Raw genomic sequence first — 22,683 nt, 5'->3', positions numbered from 1 at the left:
CTCAATGACCTTTATGAGTGGCTCAGGCTCTGCCCTCCCTACCAGAAACTCACGTTGTGCCAGTCCTGACCCCACTCGCTCCCCTTCCAAACAGAACCCTTTTCCTGTCCCTTCACCTCCAATTTAACACCCTTCTTCATGCTTAGGTTTCCATTGTCCTGCTGCCTACTCCAGCCACCCAGAGGTGGGGGAGCAACCAGCTAATTAATCCCATCCGGTTATTATCTGGAGATTCTGCAGGATAAAGGGAGGTGGGGAAACAGGAAGGGGGGAAGTGCGTTGACGCAGCACTGGGACAGGCTGATGGGCAATGACAGTGCCTGCCCTCAACCCTGGCACACAGGGGTGGGAACATGTCCTCCTTGGCACTGACTCCTTCTTCGACTGGCTTCCACCTGCTAGGCACTTAGGTAGATAGCAGCATGGGCAGAGGCCAGATTCAAGGACCCATATGTACCCCAGAAGCACACTCCCAGACACACCACTGGGGTTCCCAATAATTTGACCTGGGGGACAAGCCTCCCTAAACACATACATTCCCCTGACACTCAGAGGTAACTCCTCCTTCCCCTGCCCCTCCAAGCTGGGCCAGAAAGGAGGTGATTCTGGCCCTTAGCCACAACCCATATTCTCCCTTGCCTTCCCTGTCATGCAGGCATCCAAGTTCAGACCTAGCTTCTGAGAGCATCTCCCATCCCTGTTGCCCCCAGAAGGCCAAGCATTCCAGCACCTGGTGGGGGTGGTTGACTGGGGTATCTCCGAGACCCCCATTGTACCCTCAGTGAAGAATAATGCTAGTGGAAAGGCCCTTGGACAACTTCAAGTTCCAATGCCCTGTTTTTTATGGATGGGAAAACTGAGGTGAGGGCTTCCCTGTGGCGCTAGTGGTAAAGAACCCGCCTGCCAATGCAGGAGATGTGAGAGATGGGGGTTCAATCCCTGGGTCAGGAAGATCCCCTGGGGGAGGGCAGGCAACCTACTCCAGTATTCTTGGCTAGAGAATCCCATGGACAGAGGAGCGTGGAGGGCTACAGTCCAGAGGGTCGCAAAGAGTCAGTCCTTGCAGACTGAAGTGACTTGCACAGCACAGCACAAACTGAGGTGAGGAGAGAGGGGGTGATTTGCTCAAAGCCACACACACACTCAGCTGAGGCAGAGTTGGGATTCAGAGCAGAACTTCCTGGATCCTTACGAAGGACTCCATGCCACTTCCTCAAGCTCAGTTTCTAACCCTACTGTAGGAACCACAGGAAAAAAAATAGATAGAGATCTTTATTCATATTATATATATATAATACATATATGTATAATATCTTTAAGAAATAGAGACACATCACTAGATGGAAGATTCCAGAGCACTGTAGACTCACCAGCCTTGGGCCTCTCCCTTCTCTTGCCCAATAACCAGTCCTGTTACCCACAGGATCTCATCCGGGCCCTCACCTTCTAGGTCAGCCCAGCAATGCTGCTGGTCAAGTCCCAAGTCCACCTCCTCGAACAGCCATGATCCAGGAGCTGATTAGAACTTCCAGACTGACAACAGACAACTCTGGGTCCCTGGAGCCTTGACTCCTTTTGGCATCACAGAACCACAAAGAAGTCATCTATCCTCATCAATACTTTCCACTCCATTGGGAAAGCTGGAACCAGCAAATCTGACGTCATCACTGCCAATCCTTCCCCAACTGTGATCAGTCTAGAGTCACAGAATCTTGATTCCTTTGGATATTCTAGAATGGCACTTGAAAAAAGACACAGAGCTTGTGGATCACGGAGAAGCCTTGCATCTCTCTCTGGTTCGATGTTCTACCCCCAGTGGGTTTGGAGTTGTCGCCTATCAAGAACTCCCAGTCTGTCACTTTAGTCCTTGTAGACCCACAGACTCTCCACTGTTTGGTGCATTCTAGAGACATAACTCGTTAGTTTCTGGAATAGTCCAACTCTCAGGTCAAAGCTGCTCTAGAACCCCCAGTGCTGGCCTCTGTGGCCAATCTGGATTCACAGAATCTCAACTCTGGGGTTTTCTGGAGCCACAAAGTCTTTCCTTGACTTAAAATCAACAGTCTTTGTCATTGATCAATCAGTATAGTCTTAAACTCTTGGGAGCATCCCATAACTTCCCCTCCTTAGGTCATCTAGAAAAAGTGATTTGCTATGGAGTCAACTGAGTCGAGAAGCAACAGTCCCTTGAATCTAAAGTCAGTTCAGGCCAATGAATTCTGGATCTCTGTTGCTACTTGAGAACAGCCGACTTCTTCCCCTGGAGGCAGTCTATACTTCATTTCATGATCCTGCTTAACAAACCAAACCAGCCATCTAGAGGAATCTAGAATCACCAGTCCTCGCCTCTTGAGGGGTCCAGAATTCTGGGTCCCTTATCTCTAGCGAGTCTCAGGAATTGGAATGACAAGTGGGTCTCAGGAGGGAGCACAGAATTCAGAGGAATTAAGGTCCCTCCAGTATGTTCATGGTGGGTCCACTAGGCATGGCAGAACATCACCAGCTAATAATTTACTCAGCAGGCTTGTTGGTCTTAGGAAACACCTGCCTCCACCCTAGGAGAGGGCCCAAACTCTCCATCTTGCTACCTCTGGGAAAGGGGTGCAAATAACGGGATGCCAGCTTGTGTCACGGGGGCAAAGTCAGCGCCAGGGTTGGTGTGAGAACTTGGGGGCTGGCAGCCTTGTCCTCTGCCTCTGCCACATCCACCTCTGTGGCCTCCTCTTCCTCATCTTCTTCCTGGCAGCAGCTCAGAGCAAGTTCATTCTCATAGCAGAATGCTGCCAGAGAGCTAGGGAAGCCAGACTTGGGGCTCTGGGAGGCACGCTCTGCCCGTTCATCCAGCTCCTTGGCGCTACAGACAGGCGTCCCTGGGACCTCATAAGTGCGATGGAAGTGGCGATAGTCGACCTCGTACTGGGAGCCACGCTGGAAGAGGACCGGCTCGAAACGATGGCCCCAGAGCAGCTCACCAGGGAGGTAGGAAGAGCGACACTGTGTGGTCATAGCTGTGGCCTCGACCATGCCCTCGAGAATGACCACCAGCTCAAAGTCAGCCCGGGCCAGCTCAGCCCGTCCTAGTTCGTACAGAGGACTGGCGGAGTCAATCTCATGCACGATGGTGATGGGAGACACAAGGAAGATGCGATCAGTGCCACCATCAAAGCCCACGTCCACATCCTGGTGGTCCAGAGGTATGTACTCACCCTCCGGGGTCACTCGAGGCTGCAGCAAAAGGCAGGTGGCCAAAGACAGCGGGAAGCAGAGAGATGAATGGAGACAGAGATAGCAAGATGAGGGGATAGAAGTGCAGAAGAAGAGGAGGGCAGAGACCAGTAGGGGTAGGGGTGCAGAGAGAACATGGACCCAGAGAGAGAGGGATGGTGATGCAGAAAAAGGAGGACACAGACCCAGAGAGAGGAAGATGGGGGTCCAGGAAGGTGAGGACGGAAACCCAGAGGAAGGGGGGAGGGTAGACAGAGACTCAGAGAGGGTTTGGGGAAGGAAATTCGAGAAAGACAAGGGAGAGAAAAAGATAGTGACAGAGTGACATTGGCACAGAGCCACAGAAATCAGCAAGACAGAAACAGTTAAAGGGACAACAGACGATAAGAATCACATCCGAAAGCAATTGGAGAAGGAGGAGAGGGATAGAAAAATGGCTTTCATTATATGGCCAGAGAAAGATAAACCAGGATGACAATCTAAGTCCAACAGAAGCTATGCTTATGTTCTGCCTGTTTCACCATTGCCTCAGTCTAGTCCCTGGGATATTCTCTTGCCCACCCCTCAACCCAACTACCTCCATCCCCTTGTGTGCCTGTATATTTCTGTGGGGTGGAAGCCTAACCCCAAGCCAGGTATCAGCAGTTTCACCGCACCTACCCATTGGTTCCATACCCACCTATCAAGTCCTGTCAATGCCCTACAGACTTCTGAGAGAGACAGTGTCCCTCCTGGTCATGAATCTCTGGATTTCAGTCAAGCAGGAGAGAGAAGTGGAGAATGGGGCTCCACTCTCTTGCCAATGTCTACATGAATCCCTAGAGGCTGCTGGGAGTTGTAGTTCCCACCACAACCCTGTCCTCTTCTCATCTAAGTCCAGCCCCAACCCTGCATTCAACTTAAGGGTCTTTACTGGGGCAGGAGCTGCTACTGCCCCAGAATTTGTTTGGGCAGTTTGACCACAATTCTAGAAACACTAAGGTTCTTTCATCAGGGTGCCAGAGGGAGCCATTGCCCCAGGGGCCAATGGGAATTGTAGTTTTGTTTTTATTTTTTGCTGAGAGGCTAACATTAGAGTTTCCCAACCCCCTGCCCTGTACTTCTCTGAGCAGGAGGCTGGTGGGTAAGTCTGGGCCCCAGAGGTGGAAAATGAAGGCTCCCACAAATGCTGCAGGACCACACACCCAGAGGCCACGGAGAATTGTCTTCCCTGGCTCTGCAGGTGTGAGTAGCACCCCATCCTCAGGCCCGCATCTCCCACAAGCCCGTAGGAGCCTGACCTCCGTCACAGGCCTCTCTGTACCACAACACTGGCTGGGGACCGTAAACCTAAGCCGTGGTTTACACCACCAGCAAAATTACAAAGCCTCTTCAGACCAACCTGGGTGGGCGCCTTCCCTGCCCCCAGAGCCTTCTGGGAATTGTCGTTCAAGAAGTGAACGATCAGAAGTGGACCTCGCAGGCCTGCATTTCCCACAACTCCACGGGGGAAGCAAGTCCCAGGGGACTCTAAGTCTCAAAATCTGTCTCAAGTCTAGGCTTCCAGGAAGAAATGATCAGAGACCTTTCTCTTGGGTTTACATTTCCCACAGAGCTTTGGGAACCATCCTCAGCCCTGGCAAGTGTCCTGCCCGAGAGACTGCTGGGAATTGTAGTCCAAGCCCCTTCCAGGCTCCACGCACACTTGCTCGGTAGACCTACAACTCCCACCACCCCCTGCGGCTCCCACGCCCAGACCTCGCGGAGGGGCCCGCCCACCAGGGGGCGTGGTCTGCCACGGGGCCGACTCGCACCTGCAGCAGCTGGGCCCGCACGTGGGCCTCGACGAGATGACTGCGGCGCAGGTTGCCGACGCGCCACATGAGGCAGAGGCGGCGGTCGCGCAGCGCCACGACGGCGTTCTCGCTGAAGACCAGCGTCTCGTTGCGCTTCTTGGGCTTGGCCATCTTGGCCATGACGGCGCCCACGACGAAGGCGTCCAGCACGCAGCCGGCGATGCACTGGAGCACCACGGCGGCCACGGCGGCCGGGCACTCCTCGGTGACGCTGCGCACGCCGTAGCCGATGGACGTCTGCGTCTCCAGCGCGAAGAGGAAGGCGGCCAGGAAGCTGGCCACCTGCGAGAAGCAGGGTGCGGGCGGCGGCGGGGCAGTCAGGTCGCCGTGCAGGGAGGCGATGAGCCAGAAGGCCAGGCCAAAGAGCAGCCAGGAGGCGAGGAAGGAGCAGGAGAAGAGCAGGCACATCCAGCGCCAGCGCACGTCCACGCACGTGGTGAAGAGGTCGCTCAGGTAGCGCGCGCCCTGGCCGCCCAGGTTCACGAAGCGCACGTTGCAGTGCCCGTCCTTCTTGACGAAGCGCCCGCGGCGCCGCCCCACGGGCGACTGCGCTGGCGCCCACCCGTTGTGGCACAGCCCCGGCCCGGCTTCCTCCTCATCGCCCGCCCTGTCGTCTCCAGACTCCAGGGCGCCGCTGAGGCGGCGCAGGGCCCTGGCCAGGCCCATTGGGCGGGGACACCCCCTCCACTTGGCCTAGCAGGGGGCGGGCGCCCCGAACCTGCGGGGACAAGAAACGGGCAGCCACGTCAAGAGTGCCAGGAATGGGGGCGGGGCGGGGCTCACTGGCCAGGGATACTTACTGGGCCTTAGTGGCCTCATCTGGCAAATGGGTGGAAAATCATAATCGACAACACTGATGGTAATACGGAGATATTTGTGTATCAACAACAACACAACTATAGTGGTAGCAGCAGTACTGTGTTACAAGCACTACAGTTATTAGAGCCAGTGTTGTGAGCACGTCACATGAATTTAGATATTTGAACCTCAGCAGCATAAACATCATCGCCGTTTTACAGATGAGGAAACAGGTACAGAACATTTAACTTGCCCAAGGTCATGGCTGAATAAGCTGGGGTTTGAGTGCTAGCAGTCCAGATCCAGAGTCCAGACTCATAAAAGACTAAGCAGTCACAAAGAAAACAAACTTATGGTTACCAAAAGGGAAAGGAGCGGAGATGGGGTGAGGGTTGGGGAGTGGATAAAATTGGAGTTTGGGATTAACAGATACATACTACTATATATAAAAGAGATAAACAACAAGGACCTACTGTATAGCACAGGGAACTATATTCAATCTCTTGTAATAACCTACAATGGAAAAGAACCAGAAAAAGTATACATATATAACTGAACCACTTTGCTGTATACCTGAAACTAACACAATATTGTGAGTCAACTATAATGCAATAAAAATTTAAATTAAAAAAAGACTGAATGGTAACTGCTGATCTGTATGGAGTCAGCTTGGAGAGATGATCCAGGGCTCTAAGGTCACCTATGGGTCAGGAGGCACAAACGACAAAAGGAAAAAAAAGGACAAAAGGAAAAAAGACAACAGACAACTTGAGCTTCATCAGAATTAACAACTCTTGTGCGTCCAAGGACCCTAAGATGAAAGTGAAAAGACCATCTGCTAATGGGGGAAAAAAAAAAATTTGCAAATCATATCTAAAAAGTTTGTATCCACAACATATAAAGAGGCCTTATAGCTGAATAAGAAAAAGACAACCCAATTTTAAAATGGGCAAAGGATCTGAGCAGACCTTTCTCTAAAAGATATAGTTGACCCTTGAACAATATGGGTTTGAACTGCATGGTTCCAGTTATACGCAGATTTTTCAAAATAAATCCTAGAGTAGTACTACATGTTCCGTGGTAGGTTGAATCCTTGGATTCAGAACCATGGATGCAGAGGATCAACTCAGGGATTTTCCTGGTGGTCCAGTGGTTGAAAATCTTCATTGCAGTGCAGGTGACCCAGTTCCATCCCTGGTCAGGGAACTAAGATCTCCCATGATGCAGAGCAACTAAGCACAAGCACCACAACTAGAGAGGCCTTGCACCACGAGGAAAGATCTTGGATGACACAGCTGAGACCCGAGGCAGCAAATAAAAGAAATAAATAATAATGTTATACTTGGAATTTTGACTGTGGAGAGAGTTGGCACCTCCAACCCCCATGTTGTTCAAGGGTCAACTGTACAAATAGTCAATAAACATAGGAAAAGATAATTGACATCATTATGCCATCAGGGAAATGCAAATCAAAACCAAAATGAGTTACCACTTCATACTCACTTAGGATGGCTATAAAAGCAAGAAAAAACAAAATAGAAAAGTGTTAACACGAATGTGGAGAAACTGGCACCTTCCTGTTGTTACTGGTGGAATGTAAAATTGCACAGCTGGTGTGGAAAATGGTCTGGTAGTTCCTTAAATGGTGAAACGTAGAGTTGCCAATTCCACACCCAAGTATCTACCCAAGGGCATTAAAAACAAGCGTCCACACACCGTACACGGATATTCACAGCCGCATTATTCACAACAGCCGAAAGACGGAAACAGCCCAAATACCCATCAACTGATGAGTGAATAAATAAAACGTGGTCTGTCCACACAATTGACTACTACCCAGTAACTAAAAGAATAAAAAGTGATAGATGTTACAATGTGGATGAACCTTGAAAACACCATGTGAATTGAAAGCCAATCACTAAAGAGCATATATTGTATACTTCTATTTAAATGAAATATCCAGCATGGGCAAATCTGTTAAGCTGAGAAATTAGACTAGTGGTGGATGGGACTGGAGAGATGGGGTGATCGGGAAGCAGTAGCCAGAGGAATGGGGTTTCTTATTAGAGTGATGACAATGTTCTAAAATGGATAGTGATGACGGGTACACACCATGAGGCACGCTGCAGTCCATGGGGTCTCAAAGAGTTGGACACAACTTGGTGACTGAATAACAACATGGTCGCACAACTCTGAATACCACCAAATTGTACACTTTAATGTGTGAATTGTAGGGTATGTGGATTACACTTCAATGAAACTGTTATGAAAAACAAGCACAATAAAACCTAGGCTCAGCCCTGACTCTCAGATCATGGGGAAACCTTTCTAAACCTGTTTTCTCAGCAGTAAAATGGGGATGTTGGATTTTATCAAGGTCAGGATCAAGTTGTATAGACCCAGGGTCCCATCCTGGCTCAGTTGCTGACCCAGTATATGCTCTGGGACCACCTGCTTCAATTTTTGGAGCCTGAGGTTGCTCATCTGTGGAATGGGGATTAAAAAAAAAAAAAAAAAACTTTAAAAAGGAATCCAGAAGAAAGAACTTAGGCTTTTGAATCAGGCAGTTCTAGGCTGAATCCCAGCTCAGGCACTTAAAAGCTATATGAATGGTGGCAAGTCACATTTCTTCCTGAGCTTCAGTTCCCTTATCTGAGAAATGGAGGGAATCTTAGCTAAACCAGGGGGACGCAGAAGAAGAAAGGGGCCCGCCTGGACCTGCAGACCGCATTGCCCTCCAGCAGCTGCGCCGTTAACATTTGGCACTGTGGTGTTGGGACTTCAGGGACCTGTCTGGGCTAGGGGTTAAACGTTTTGCATCTCAGTTCCATCAACACCTACCAAGCACCTGGGTACAATGAACTCCCTGTGCCGGGTTCTAGGGTGCTACGAGCCTATCGACAAGGAAGTCTGCTTGTCTTTGCCCGGTTGCTGGGGGCACTTTCTCTATGAGGAACGAGTTGTTAGTTGCTGTCAAGTTCAACACTTGCATGTACCCCCCACTCCCCTGCCCCGCTGCTCTGGACCTGCTGTCTGTGACCACCCAGTCTCCACCCCCAATATGGGCATTTCTTAGGCCCACTCTACACAGGCAAAGCTGAGGCTCCAGTCAGCGGACCTGGTTGTGTGCACAGCCCATGACGTGCCCCAACATTTTTTATACCCTCAACTTTCTGGGCATTAGAGACTGTTCTTTCAAGCAGCGGCAACTGAAGCTGTTGAAGGGGGCAGGTCTGAGGTTAGAATACAGGCAAATGTTGCCATTTGCAGCCCTCTCTTGCTCAGAGTCCCCACTACCCGATGACATGATGCAGGAGGTGGGTGATGGGTGGGGGCCTCCTCACACCCACACCAATGGGTGTGGGGACTCTGCTTGACGGGAAAGCAAACAGAGGCACTGAGGTTCATCCCTTGTCCCAGGTGTCTCAGTCAAGGAAACAGCAGACCCTGGACTCCAATCCAGCCTTCCTGGTGCCCAAGCCTGAGCACCAGACGGGACCACAGACCACCTCATCACTCGCCCTTGTTTCCTGAGCACCTCGGTCCCCAGCCTTGCCAAGCTCCCAGAAGTCTGCAGCCCACCCGCTGGGCTCACCTTGGCCGCTCAGGACGCTGGGAAGTCAAGATCATCACCCTGCTTCACAGGTTGGGGAGCGGACTCAGAGATCCGGCCAGAGCCATGAAGTGCCGGGGGTGGGCTGCCGGTTTGAGTCCTGAGCCTCTGCAACCCAGGATCTCGTTTCCCTAAATCCTCCCGTTGTCACCCTCAGCCCCAAGAGACAGACGTGATCTTGTCCATTTCACGAGGCAGGCTGGGGGTGGGGGTGGGGATGCCTTTCACCTCTGGGGGGGGTCCCGTCAAGAGTCCAGCATGGCCCTGAGAGCTGGGATGGGGCTCTGCCTTGGGGCCCATGCACCTCCCATCACCGACAGCAGGATCCGAGGGAAGCGGATCCAGAGCCTCAAGCCCTCCCCACCCCCTCACCGCCTCCCTCTGACCTGGGAGAGCAGCTTAATGTTTCCATATAAAGGCGACATGGGGCTTAAGGTGCGTCAACTTCGTTTCAAAGTCACTGTCTAATCTGGGGCCGAGAAGCCCCGCCCAAGTGCTGCCCCCCCCCGCCTCCCCCAATGGAAGCATTTTCACATGCTCCCTGAGACCCTGGCTGTCCCCCCACGACCCTCCCCCGACTCCCCAGTGGGGCCTGAGCAACAGCAGGTTGGAGGGCAGAAACTGCCAGGAGGGGGTGTAGCGTGGAGACTGCAGACAGACCAGGGTACAGAGGGTAAGAGATGGGCAGGGAGAGGCTGTCCCGAAGAGGAAAGGACAGAGGACCTCCCCACGGCCACAGGCACCCAGAGAGGACAGAGTGGGAGACAGAAAAGAGGCAGGCGGAAGGAGGAGCAACCGGGCAAAGGCAAGCAGAGATCCCATCTTAGGAAATGGAGAGACAGACCAGATCAGAGACGAAGATGGGATGAGAAGAGATGCAGGATGCCGGGGCTGGGGGGGGGGGGTGGTCCGCGGAGGCAGTGAAAATAAGGCCGAAAATGGAGATGGGAGATGGGCTGGGCTGGGGGCCCCAGATCTGGGGGATGAGGAACCGGGAGGATAGGGTGGGAGCACTGGGGTAGACACCCGAGCGAGGAAGATGGTGGGGGGAGGCGGGGGACAGCTCTCAAAGTCAGGACCCCTGCCCAGGGTGTCTGCGTGGAGGCACGTACCTGGTGGGGCAGCCCACCCCCATGCCCTCTGCCGGGGGATCCTCTGCTTGGGCCAAGGAAAGGCCTCTGTGGGTGCTGCGGTGCTGCGGCCCGTCTCGGGCCCCCGACCTCTGTGCTCACGGGCGGATCAGAGGAGTCCTAGCCCGAGGGGGGGCAGGGGGTGGGGCCAGCTCAGAGCCGCAGAGGGGGAGCCAGGGAGGATGGCCAGGCAGGACGGCTGGGCTGCGGCCCAAGCAGGCTGGAGAGGAGACAGCGGTGGCAGAGGAGAGACACAGGGGGGAGGGGGCACAGAGACAGAGGCTGGGGGCCAGGAGATGTGGAAAGATGGGGAAACAGTCGAAGGAACAAAGAAATGGGGAGAAAGTGATGACGAGGGCAGGGGCGAAGGATGAGAGAGACGGGGGCTCCCTGGTTCCCCCGAGGTGAAGCCTCAGCACACAGGGACACACATGAGATAACTCTTCCCCACCGAGACCTGGGGTGAGTTCCAGATGGAATAAAATTTAGGAGAGGCAGACCCAGAGAGTGCCAATGGGCTGAGGGCTGGACCCAGCGGTCCAGGGACAGCCAGGTGCCAAACCCTCCCTGTTTCCTCATGAGACTGCGGCCAGAAGGACCAGCCCCCACAGTTCGGGCTCCATTCTGGCCCTTTATTGCCCCTCGAGAGCCCCTGACTTGCCCCCTGCACAGTGCCTGTCTCTGGGAGGAGGGGAGAAAGCTCCGCCCAGTCCAGCCCAGCTGGCAGGAAGACAAGGGCCACACCAAATTCTGCTGGAGGGACCCACAGCTCGAATTTGGTCCAGCCACTCTAAGGCGCTTGAGTTCCCTGGGGGAGACCAGCAGCAGAGAGATCAGAGAGTCAAGCCCAGGGCCTGCAGCTGACAAAATACCCGCAGCAACACAGGCCACCCCAGGCCCATTTGGGAAATGGGCTAATGGACTCTTCTGACAGGTGGGGCTCACTGGGTTGACCCAAGTCTTTGGGTCAGAGGGTTCACTGGAGGCAATGGCAGTGGTTTTACAGGGGTCAACCCAAGTGCTTCAGTGGAGGAATCAAGGGGAGCAAACCGAGTCTTACTTTTAGAGCCACAAGTCAAACCATCTCTCTTAGCAAGAGGGGCACTGGACCAAACCAAGTCCTTGCAAAGAGCAGTAAGTCAGACAGAATCCATCATGGTGGCCAAAGGGCCAAACCAAGTCCTTTCAGCGAGGCACTGGCCAGCAGATCTGAACGAGTCCCTTCCAGGGAAATGATGAACTTCAACTTCAGTTCCAAGTAAGTGGAGGAACAGACAGGCCGAGCTCAGACGCTGATGGTGCGGAAGACAGTGAAGCCCGACAGGGCGGTGCTCACCAGCACCCCGGGGCACTGTGGGTGCCAGTGCAGCTCCTTCAGGTCCGTCTCGCCCTGGTGCACGAAGAGCAGCTGCTGGGGGAGGCCCGCCAGCGCCGGGTCCGTCTCCACGTCACCGGCCTCAGGGTCCCGCTCCACGGCCAGGTCCCACTGTGTAATCTGGTTGTCCGCACCCGAGGCTGCAAAGACCCCACTGTCCTGGGGGTGCCACTCGACGGAGGTCACGGGGGCCACGTGCTGCTTGAAGGTGGCCACTGGGGAGCCAGACTACGGGAAGATGGGAGTCAGGGCGTCTGAGTCCCTCAGCCGGACTCCAAGGGTGACCCAGGCAGAGCCCCCCACCCCTCTCCAGCCTTAGGGTTCAGCTAGACCTTCACCCCTCCAGCCCCCAAAGACCCAGGGTCTCTGAAAGGGATGGAGGGCAGAGTACAGCTGGTAAAAAAGGGGTAGTGCCCCAGGGCCTGCTGGGAGTTGTGGCTTCACCTGCAAAGAAGCCCCACCCAGCTCCAGGTCACAGCTCCCCAATCCTTGCTCCTCGCTGGGCCTGCCTCCGCCTCCTTCCCTGTAAAAGGAAGGTGTGGGGGACTCCCTGCTGGTTAAGACCCTGCCCTTCCAATACAGGGGGAGCCAGTTCAAACCCTGATTGGCTGGGAACTAAGATCCCACATGACATGCAGCCAAAAGAAATAAATAAAATTGGGTCTTCAAAACAAATTTTTCAAAGTAAATTAAAAAAAATTAAAACGTCCCCCCACTTCCCCCACCCAGAAGGCTGGGTTTTCTAAGTGCTCTCCCCAGTGATTCTAAATCATTAACGGGGGCACAGGCACGACTCCCAAGCTCGAGAGAGAGCAGATGCAAAGAAAAGCCCTTTTACTAAAAGCACAGCTGCTGGGGGCGGGATCAGCATGTCTCTAACTTGGAGGGGTGGTTCCAAAGTTTCAGCCTGGGCCTGTGATCCACCTGGCCATGCACCTGCCCGGGAGGGGAAAGGGGGCTGGAACCCACGTCAAGAAGCTTCCCCAGGGCTGATTCTGTAGAGCTCATTACACTGGAGGGGGAGTAAAAAGACGATCCCGGGAAGGCCCAGAAGTGTATGGAGTCATGGCTTTGTCCGGGGGAGGCCTGGAGCTCCTCTCAGCTCTGCCGAGTCACCACAAAGCTGGGTGATCACATCCTATCTCTTCCCGTCCCTCTGGGCCTCCATGCCTGCTCCCAGCATGACTGAGCTGAGGTCTGTTCTCAGCTGACCCTATAAAATCCACGTACAGTCACTGAGCCCTTGAGCCCCTGGGCAGCACGGCCGGTGCACGGCTCCCCTCAGGCAGATGGGAGTTGTAGGCTCTGCTCGGCCCAGCCCCGTTCCTCCAGTCAACTCTCCAGATGGTAGAGGGAGAGACCCCACAGTAGCCCCAAGCCTTCCTGACTCTGTTTCCTCATCAGTATCCCAGTTCTGATGGGATCCCAGTTCTGATGGCAGGGCCTTGCCAGCTCTGGCGTATAAGCCATCTCAGAAGGGAAAACCCACAAATCCTAGTGGCCTCTGGGAGCTCTTCCCGCCCCAGGGGTTGGCTGGGATGGTACCTTGAACTGCCGCAGGTCCCAGACCTTGAGGGCTCCGTCATCCCCGCCGCTGAGCAGGAAGGGCTCCCGGTGGCTCCAGTTGATGACGTTGACGTCCCCGTCATGGGCGGTGGCGGTGGTGAGCATGCAGGCCTTGCTGGGGGCTGCCCGGATGTCCCAGATGCGGATGGAGGCATCAGCTGAGCAGGAGGCAAACACCTGGATGGGGCAGAGTTGGAGGGAACCCGGTGGACCCCCGCTCCACCCTGGAGACCGGGGACCAGTGGTGGGCCAGCCTTTCTTTCAGTGACCCTCCCGCCCTGCACCGTCACTTAGACCTGCCCCCGGCCCCCTCCTTCCCCCCAAGACCCTGGAGTCCAGACCCCTAGCCCTTCCTTACTGTGTCCTCGGTCGGGGACCACTGCAGGTCCTCCACGGAGCGTGTGTGGCCCACGAATGGCCGCTGGTCCACATGCCAGGAGCCCCCATCCGTTGGCGTCCAGAGGTGGATGTTCTTCTGACAGTCACCGGTCAGCAGGCGCCCTGGAAAAAGCAGTCGGGACTCGACCTTGTCACACTCAGCCGGCTGTGGCTCACCAGACCCCGTTCTCACCCACTCGCGGGACTCACCAGGCACACGAGGGGACCAGTCAAGGGCAAAGCCCTCGCCCATGTGGCCAGAGAAGGCGAAGATGGGCTTCACGCGGGCCTGCTCATCTCGGAGGAAGGTGGCCAGGGCTTGGGGGTCATCCACCACTTGCAGGAGTCGCCGCAGCGCAAACACTTCCACCTGGCCCTTCTCTGACCACACCCCAGCCACCGGCTCCTCACCCAGCCACGACACCTGCAGGGTAGGGAGGAGGGGAGGGGAGGTGAGCAGGACAGGAAGCACAGCATGACGACAGCCCTTTCCTCCCTGAGAACCAGAGCTGCCTCCCACCCAAGCCAGGGACTACAGCTCCCAGAAACCTTTGCGAGAATGGGCTCACAACTTGAAGACCAGCTTGGGCTCCAGGACAACTCCCCCCACTGTGGTACAGATGATGGCTGAGGGATGACAGAGCTCCTGAACTCCCAAGACTTGAGCCCCCAGAAATCTGTTCAGACTCCTGATCTCTGGAACTGTTTAAGTCTAGGCAGGTCCCAGGCCCCAGTCTCCAGATCTCTCTGCCTGTATACCTTTGCTCACTAGGAGATCCTGTTCAGCCTCAAGGTTTCCAGTAGCCCCTAGCCCTGACCTCTCTCAACTCCAGGCTCACATCAAACTGACTGTTTATAGACGCCCAAGGCCAAAGCCAAGTTCCCAATTGCCCACTGCCACCTACCCCTCCCTGGGGGGTCCCCACCTTGGGCTCACTGCCTACTTGCCTCTCCTTCCTCACACTACGCCTGCTCCACCCAAAATGCCACCACTTCCAACCCTCTCTCGGTAGCTCTGCTGTCATCACTCAGGCTACCGCTGAAGTCACCCTTCCCTGCATTCCTGTCCTGGCCCCCTCCTTCCCTGTCCTCCCTGCAGTCTATTCTCAATACAGCACACAGAGGGATCCCTTTAAGACACAAGTCAGATCTCATCCACCCTTCGCTCTAAACCCTCCAGTGACTCCCAGTTTCTCCCCACATAAAAGCCAAGTCCTTACAATGGCCCACAAAGCCCTAAACAATCTGTCTCCTCCGTGCCCACCCGCCAAACCCCGTCACTCTCCCCCTCATCCATTCAGCAGTGTTCTCCCCAACTTCCCCGAAAACTCCTCAATCAGTTTGCCCCAGGACCTTTGCACTTGTTAGTCCCTTGCTGGGAAACCTCTTCTCACAGACAGCCTTGCTTCACTCCCTCACTTCCTGTGGGTCTCTGTTCAAAGGGCACTTTATCAGTGAATGCTTCCTTGACCACACTGTTTAAACTAGCAACCCCAGGGGCTTTCCCTGGTGGTCTGGAATCTGGCTTTGCAGTGCAAGGGACACTGTTCTGATCCCTGGTCTGGAAAGATCCCACATGCCTCAGGGCAACTAAACCCATGATCCATAGCTACTAAGCCAGTGCTGTAGAGCCTGACAGCGTCAACTGAGTCCACTCGATGTAACTGCGAAGCCCTTGCACCATAGAGCCTGTGCTCCGCAACAGGAGACACCAGTGCCAATGAGAAGCCCGAGCATTGAAAGTAAGAGCAGTCTCTGCTTGTTGCAACTAGAGAAAGCCAGAGGGCAGCAACAAAGACTCATTACAGCTAAAAAACTAACTAAATAAAGAAAATAGCAAGTCCATTCCAGAAGACCCTAACTCCCTTACCTTGCTTTATTTTTCTCTGCAACTCTTAGAACCTTTGGACATTACACATATGCTTAGTTTCCTGTCCCTTGTCCCACTGGCATGTAAGTTTCACGGAGCCAGAGACCCTTTGTTCCCTGTTAACTCCCCAGGTCTAAAACAGTATCTGAAACATAGTAATACCTCAACGGAAACACTTCTCAAAAACTATGGGCTAAGCACTGCTCCAAGCACTATTGCATAGAGCATCTAGTTCAATTCTCACATCGACCTGATTAGAAGGAGCTAGAACTCTGAATCGCGAAAGTGACCTCACAGCCCAGGACACTCCCTGGGCAATAACAGAAAACACATAGATCTCATGTTACTGCCAAGTGCTGTTCCTAGACCCCGGAAATCACCGTATTTCAGTTATTGAAATAAGGGTACTGGCTATTCCATTTTATCTTCACATCAGCCCCACCAAGTAAGTTTGGTAACTCTCACCATTCTACAGAAAAGAAAAGAACATTTTAAGAAAAACATCTCCATGGCATCTAGGACATAGTGACAACGATCACAATTAACACATAACTAATTTCAAAAACTATGTGCCAAGAGCTCTTCTTAAAGCTGAAGGGCATGGACATGGGGGGTGGTGAGCTCCAGAGTACACAGGGCAGGCTCCTGGGGCTGCATTTACCCGAACTCTGTTGATGCCTCCATAGTGGGGCACCATAGCCAGCTCCAGCTGAGGCTTCCGCTCTTCTTCATCCTCTTCGTCGTCCTCCTCCTCCTCTTCGTCGCTGCCCTCGGGTGGTGGGGGCTTTGTCCCATGCAGATTGTGCATCCGAAGCATCATCAATCTGAGGGAGGTGTGGGAGGAATGAGGCACCGGATGGCGGGATCCTTAGGAAGGAGGGAGGGAGGAGCCTGGAAACCCCGACTTCCAGGTCCTGAGAAAGAGGAAGCTGGAGGCTCAGACGGCCCTAGCCCTGTAAAGCCTCAGTTCTTACCTGTTGCTTTGGGCGCTCTCGGCCTGCGTCCCAGCACACAGATAAAGAGTAAGAGGAAGCTCAGTCCGGTTGTCTCCCAGGTGATCCCGGACTATGTCGAAGCTGAGACAGGGGGCGCCTGGGAATGGAAGGAGGGATGGGAAAATTAGGATTGGACAGAGGGTTCTCGGCCCTCTTAAGTGTGATGTCAATCCTCTTAAGTCTAATTTCTCTTTCAAACAGCCTCTCAAGTTAAAGATTCAGGATCAGCTCCCCTCAGGACCCAAGATTCCAGTCTCCTCATTCGTGAGGACCCAGGATGCCGGGTGCCCAGCCCTACCAGTCTGTGCTCGATGGTACAGCACGTAGGCCTCCTCGTCCATGACCAGCTCCTCTCCTTCGCGCAGCGGCGGTCCCCGGCCCGGTAGGTAGACCTGAGCCTGACCCTTAGACCCTGTTTCTTGGGATTCGGTCTCCATAGACTCCCCAGGTTCACACGTGCGCCGCCGACCCTTGCGCGCCGCCATCTTCGGAGCCTCTCGCCGCTGGCGCGAGGTAATAACGTCACTTCTGGGTTGCGTTTTCCTTTCTTAGGAGGATCCGCCCTACTGCCCGGTTACCTTGGAAACCTCCTGGTTCACCAATTAGAGAGCGCGATGGGGAGAGGGCGAAGAAGAACTAAGAAAACAGCATCCTGGCTTGGCTACCGAGGCCTGCGGATCCGAAGCAACTATACCCTTCCCGTGACTTTGGGGCGCTCTTCCGCAGAGCGGCGGCAAGGCCTCCTGGGAGTTGTAGTTCTGCAGGAGGCCTGTTTGCCCCATCAACTATACAGGCACTCCAGACCGGGATTCCATCATTCCACCTTTGACTCCCAATGCTTTCTTAATTAATTATTCGTGGATGCAAATGAGAGCTTTTACTGGCAAGGAGACTAGGTTTCTGCTCCCTGAGGATCCATAAAGCCGATTTCTTTTCCCCTCCTTGTTATGAAGGCTTTAATTTACTTCAAAATGCTTAAGTGTAGGCAGGATGATATGTATAAATTAGTTCGTTGGATCTACCCTCCAGGGGTAGTCAGTTGCCTAACCAGGCGTTCACGGTGAAGCCCTGGTCAGCAAGCACTTAATCAGAAAGTCTACCCTCTAGAGGCAGCTACTACAAGTGCTTCCGCTCTTTTTATTGCCCATCAACACCAGAGATTTGGCTAATTGGCATAATGAAATGTTAGAAATAGATTCTCATTGGTGAGATTAACAGAATTCAAGGTATGTGAATTGCCTAAGATATAATAGACACTCACCTCCCTTGCATGAACAGGATATTAAGAACCTAGCAAGCCTCATTGCTTGTTGCCATAGGAATGGTACCCTAGACTGATCCTAAAATGTTATGATCCCAGATCTTTAGTGAGTTCTCTGACCCCTCTTCTCCTTCTGCCCCCACCCTTTCTCAGCCCACCCCAGCTGTTTTGGCCTAGCTGGGTAGTTTGTGGGATCTTAGTTCCCCAACCAGGGTTCAAACCCTTGCAGTGGAAAAGCAAAGTCCTAACCACTGACCGTCAGGGAATTCTCTCTGCCCTTCTCTTTTTAGGGTCTTTTCTCACCACTTCTTTCTGGGTCTTTATTAGCCACCTCCCTCCAGGATCTCTGTTCTTGCGGAAATTCTCTTTCTGCCCCCTCTTCCTCTGTAGGACTTTTCTCGCTTTCTGTTTCCTCCACAGAAGTTTGAAGGGGACTAAGAGAAGGACACGGTGCTCACACTGGGCTTGAGGAGGCATAAAAACATGGTTTATTCCAAACACTGCAATGTGGTACAGGAGAGAGGGAAAAGAGGTTGGTAGTGAGTGTGGACTCCCAGACTCCTCCCTTCCACAACCCAGCTCCAGACCCGGCTGGAGATCTGGGAGGTGGAGGTTTTGGGGCGGGGTGGGGAGGGTCTGCTTCGTCTTTACTGAAAGGGTTGGATTTGGAGAGGATATGGCCGGTGGCACCTGGGGCTGGTCGCGGGAAGTTTTGGCTTGATGGAGGTTGGGATCAACGCTGGGGCAGTGGAGGCGGGGCTTCGTTGGGGGGCGTGTCCTAGGACAAAAGAGGGGAAAGCTACTGAGGGCGGAAAAGGAGAAGAGGGTGTCACGGTTTGACGTCGAGGGGCACAGTCTGGTCGGGGCACAGTCTGGGGCTCGGGTCACAGTTTGGGGTCAGGGGTCACAGTCTGGGGTCGGATGACCATTTTCAGGGGTCGGAAGTCACAGTCTGGGGTCAGGGGTTTCTGTGTGGCGGGGCCAAGGTCTGGGGTCACAGTTTGGCGAACGCGTCTCACAGTTTCGAGTCCCAATGGATGAAAGGTTAAAAACGGGCTTCCCCGGAGGCGTGCCTGGGGGGCCGGGGAGCTGCACAGTGATGTGGGGGCCACGGCCCCGGGCGTGGGGGTGGGACGCGGGCGTGGCGTGACCCCGCCACCTCCCGCCCCATCTGGTGACGTTAAAAAGCCCTTGTCGGGTTAAAAAAAAAGTCCAGTGGGCTCTGAGACCCCCGCCCCCTTGCTCCCAGGCTGGGTGAGATTTGAGGGACCAAATCCCCTCCGGTTTGAAGTGCCCCCCCATAGCGAGGGGCGCAGGACGCTGCTCCAGGCGGGGTCCGGCCAGTTCCATTTTCTTCATTTCCAACCCTCGCGGGTCCTGTCCACCCCGCGTGCCCCCTCGGGCTGTGGCCTGCGCTGACCGAGGGGGCGGCGGGGCCTCCCAGGCCGCGTCATACCTCGGACTCGAGGCTGGAGAAGTGCGCCGAGCCCCGGCGGGTACCCAGGTCCCCGCCCCGGTGTCTCCGGTGGGGCGCGGCGGGCAGCGGCGGCCCCCAGTGAGCGGCGTGCGGGCACCGGCGCGCGTGGCGGGAGGGCCCAGTGAGCCTGCGCGCGGGGGCGGCGCGGGGACACGAGCTGAGGTCCTCGAGCGATCGCGAGGTGGGCGCGGGCGGCGGGAGGTCCCAGCCCCCGGCGGCGCGCCGGTGCCGGTGGTGGTGCGGGGCGGCGGCGGCGGGCGCGCGGTGTGAGGCCCGCGGGCGGTGAGGGTGCGGCCGCGGGCACCCGCAGCGAGCCCGGCGCCGGTGCGGGGGCCCCGCGGCCCAGGGCGGGGGCGGCGGCGCCCACCAGCCGCCGTCCAGGCCGTCGTGCGAGCAGCTGAGATGGCGCGGCGGCGGCAGCAGCTCCAGGCTGGCGCAGTGGCGACAGTGCCAGGCGGCGGGGCCGCTGCGCGGGGGCAGATAGTCCCAGCTGCCGGCCCGCCAGCCCCCGAGCTTGTCGACGGACCAGTAGCGGCCTGGCGGCGGCCCGAGGCGCTCGGCATATGGGTAGGGGAAGTCGGCGAACCACCAGGGCTCTAGGCCGCCCAGCGACGCGCCGCCCAGGCTCTCCGAGTCCTCCGAGTCCGACGGCGACGGCTCGAGGTCAAGGTAAGGGCAGGGGGGCGGCGCGGCGCGGCACGGGGGCGGCGCGGCCTGGGCTCCAGCGCCCGCGGCCCCCGCGCCGCCCGCGCCCCCACCGCCGGGACCCAGCAGAGGCTGGCTCTCGGGGTCCGAGCGCGGCCAGCGCGTGGGCGCCGGAGGGCTCTCGTCCTCGAAGGCCAGGCGGCAGAGCGGCGGCCCGACGGCTGTGGCCGCGGCGGCAGGGGGCGCAGGTGGCGACGGGAAGCCGGGGAAGGCGCCGGCGGGGGGCTCGGCCGGCTCCTTGTCGCGCACGATGGCGAAGTAGGAGGGCGGCGGCTTCTGTGGCGGCTGCGTGGTCGGCGGAGACAGCGGGCGCCCAGTCGCACCCCGGGGCGCCGCGCGCGCCTCGCCCACGCCCAGGCCCTGCGGCTCGATGGGGCCGTAGTAGCGGTGGAAGCCGTCGGCCAAGCCCGCGCCGCCGGGCGGCCCCGCACCTTTGGCGCGGCGCCAGCGATCCACGGCTGCGCGCTCGCGCGGCACGAAGGGCGCTGGGCCGGGCGGGGGCCTCGCCGCCGGGTATGCGGGGCTGGGCAGCGGCTGCGGCGGCGGCGGGGGTTTGGCGGGCGGCGGCGCAGCCTCTGCGCTGCAGCAACTGTACATGCCCTGTAGGGGCCGCGGGAGGAGCCGGGTCAGCGCGGGATGCTGGGGACTACCTGCCTTCCCTCCGACCCCCCCTCCTCTCCCGCACCCGACCTCCCCAGCTGCCTTCCACTTCTCGCCATCCCTGCCAGTTTCTTCCTTTCTCTCGTCCCTCCGCCCCCCTCTCTCCCCCGTACCCTGGAGAAGGCCAGCAGGAAATCCATGCGGTGGGTGGGCCCCAGGCAATGCCGCAGGCGCCAGTACACCAGGTGCTCCCAGGCGAAGACCAGCAGGGAGAGGCCCATGGCCACCAGGAGCATGTAGAAGACGCCCGCCATGTTGTCGATGTCCAGCTTGCTGCTCATCACCTCGATCTTGTCATTGTGGCAGATTCCCGAGAGCCACAGCCGTTCCAGCATCTCGATCTCATCTGGGGATAGGCGGGTGGGCTGTCACCTTCCGTGGGCACCCTCTGAGGATCATCTTCTCTGATATGAAAGTCTAGGTCCTCAGACCCTCCCCCCCACCTTTCCCCAGGACCCAGGGGTCTTTGCCTCCCCTCCTCCACTTTCCCTCCCCCGCCCCCTCCCCAGGCATCTCTGCGTGCAGCCGCACCATCCCCCAGGAACTGCAGCAGTGCCAGGTCAATGGGCCGCTTCCAGCGGGAACCCTTGTGCAAGGCGATGCCATAGCCCGTGGTGGCAAAGACCTTGCCCGAGCCGATGGTGACGAGCTTGCAGCCCTCATCTTTGCGGGCCATGTAGTTGAGCACAGCCGCGTCATAGATGAAGGCGTCCAGCTTCCTGCGGGCAGGGGCATGAAAGGCAGAGTCAGTCCCACCCAGATGCCCAGATGTCCAACCCAGAGCCCCGCTAACTCCTAACCTCCAACTGCTCCAGATCCTAACTGGTGGTGAACTCCTCAGAAAGCCACTGCACCTTTCTGTGCCTCAGTTTAAACATCTGCCCAATGGGGACAGCAGCAACAGTCTCCCTTCCAAGGTTGTCGCACAGATAGCCCTGGGAGCAAAGGAAGTGCTGGAGAAATGTTAGCTGTGAGTGTTAATGAAATAACTACTTGTTCAGTCCCTACTGGAACCTTCCAAAAGAAGGTCCTGCATACGCCTCTGTTTTATTTATTTTAAAATTGTATTTATTTAAATATTTATTTATTAGACTGCTCTGGGTCTTTGTTTTTGTCACTCAGTTGTTTCTGACCCTTTGCAACCCCATGGACTACAGCACACCAGGCTTCCCTGTCCTTCACCATCTCCCAGAGTTTGCTCAAACTCATGTCCATGGAGTTGATGATGCCATCCAACCACCTCATTCTCTGTCACCTTCTTCTCCTCCTGCCCTCAATCCTCGTCCTGCGCTCGGACTTAGTTGGATCTAGCTCCCTGACCTGCGTCCCCTGCATCGGAGCCTGGAGTCCTAGTCACTAGACCAGCAGGGAAGTTCCCTACTCCTCCATTTTAAAGAGGAAGGCTGAAGCTCAGAAAGGAGAATCATACCAATACTAATAATCTTAATGATGACTTCTGTTGTACCACACATTCTTCTAGCTACTATAATAACTCAGTTCTGTCAACATTCCTGTAAGGTAGAAACCATCATCTCCGTTATTCAGACCAGGAAACGCAGGCGCAGACATGTGTCTTAATTTGCTTGGGTTCTCCCTCTAGGCCCTGATTTCTACAATCCGGTGGCAAGACAAGCACAGATTCTGAGTTAGTAGTTCTCAGAGATGAATGCGTTGTGGCACTTGCCGCACATCACTTCCTTCCCACCTGCTGCTATTTTACGTTTACTTCTGTGATGATCTGATTAATCTCAGCCTCTCCCACCAGACCGCAGACCCTCTAGCATAGAGTCCAAGA

General features: G+C 55.7%; 3 protein-coding genes across 3 annotated transcripts in view; all 3 read right to left on the bottom strand.

Moving 5' to 3' along the window:
* Window positions 1,341–6,355, bottom strand: KCNJ14 (potassium voltage-gated channel subfamily J member 14). Its single transcript, XM_018062706.1, has 2 exons — window positions 5,019–6,355; window positions 1,341–3,225 (listed from the first exon to the last, which is right to left on the bottom strand). Exons 1-2 carry the CDS (start codon window positions 5,724–5,726, stop codon window positions 2,629–2,631), a joined length of 1,305 nt encoding a protein of 434 aa, XP_017918195.1. The 5' UTR covers window positions 5,727–6,355; the 3' UTR covers window positions 1,341–2,628.
* Window positions 8,056–17,602, bottom strand: GRWD1 (glutamate rich WD repeat containing 1). The gene is made up of 7 exons (XM_018062705.1): window positions 17,084–17,602; window positions 16,765–16,882; window positions 16,452–16,614; window positions 14,131–14,344; window positions 13,901–14,043; window positions 13,522–13,719; window positions 8,056–12,204 (listed from the first exon to the last, which is right to left on the bottom strand). The coding sequence occupies exons 1-7, from the start codon at window positions 17,268–17,270 to the stop codon at window positions 11,887–11,889; spliced, it is 1,341 nt and encodes a 446-aa protein (XP_017918194.1). The 5' UTR covers window positions 17,271–17,602; the 3' UTR covers window positions 8,056–11,886.
* The window catches only part of GRIN2D (glutamate ionotropic receptor NMDA type subunit 2D), a 34,522-nt gene continuing 30,350 nt past the window's right edge, over window positions 18,512–22,683 (bottom strand). Inside the window, exons 11-13 of the mRNA XM_018062704.1 lie at window positions 21,420–21,607; window positions 21,002–21,234; window positions 18,512–20,828 (exon numbers count right to left, since the gene is read on the bottom strand). Of these exons, the coding sequence (XP_017918193.1) occupies window positions 19,497–20,828; window positions 21,002–21,234; window positions 21,420–21,607 (1,753 nt within the window). The 3' untranslated portion in view covers window positions 18,512–19,496. The remainder of the gene's footprint in view (window positions 20,829–21,001; window positions 21,235–21,419; window positions 21,608–22,683) is intronic.

The sequence above is a fragment of the Capra hircus genome, chromosome 18 (assembly GCF_001704415.2).
Source record: "Capra hircus breed San Clemente chromosome 18, ASM170441v1, whole genome shotgun sequence".
NCBI lineage: Eukaryota > Metazoa > Chordata > Mammalia > Artiodactyla > Bovidae > Capra > Capra hircus.
The sequence above is the reverse complement of the archived record's forward strand: the minus strand, read 5'-3'. Positions and strand labels throughout refer to the sequence as shown.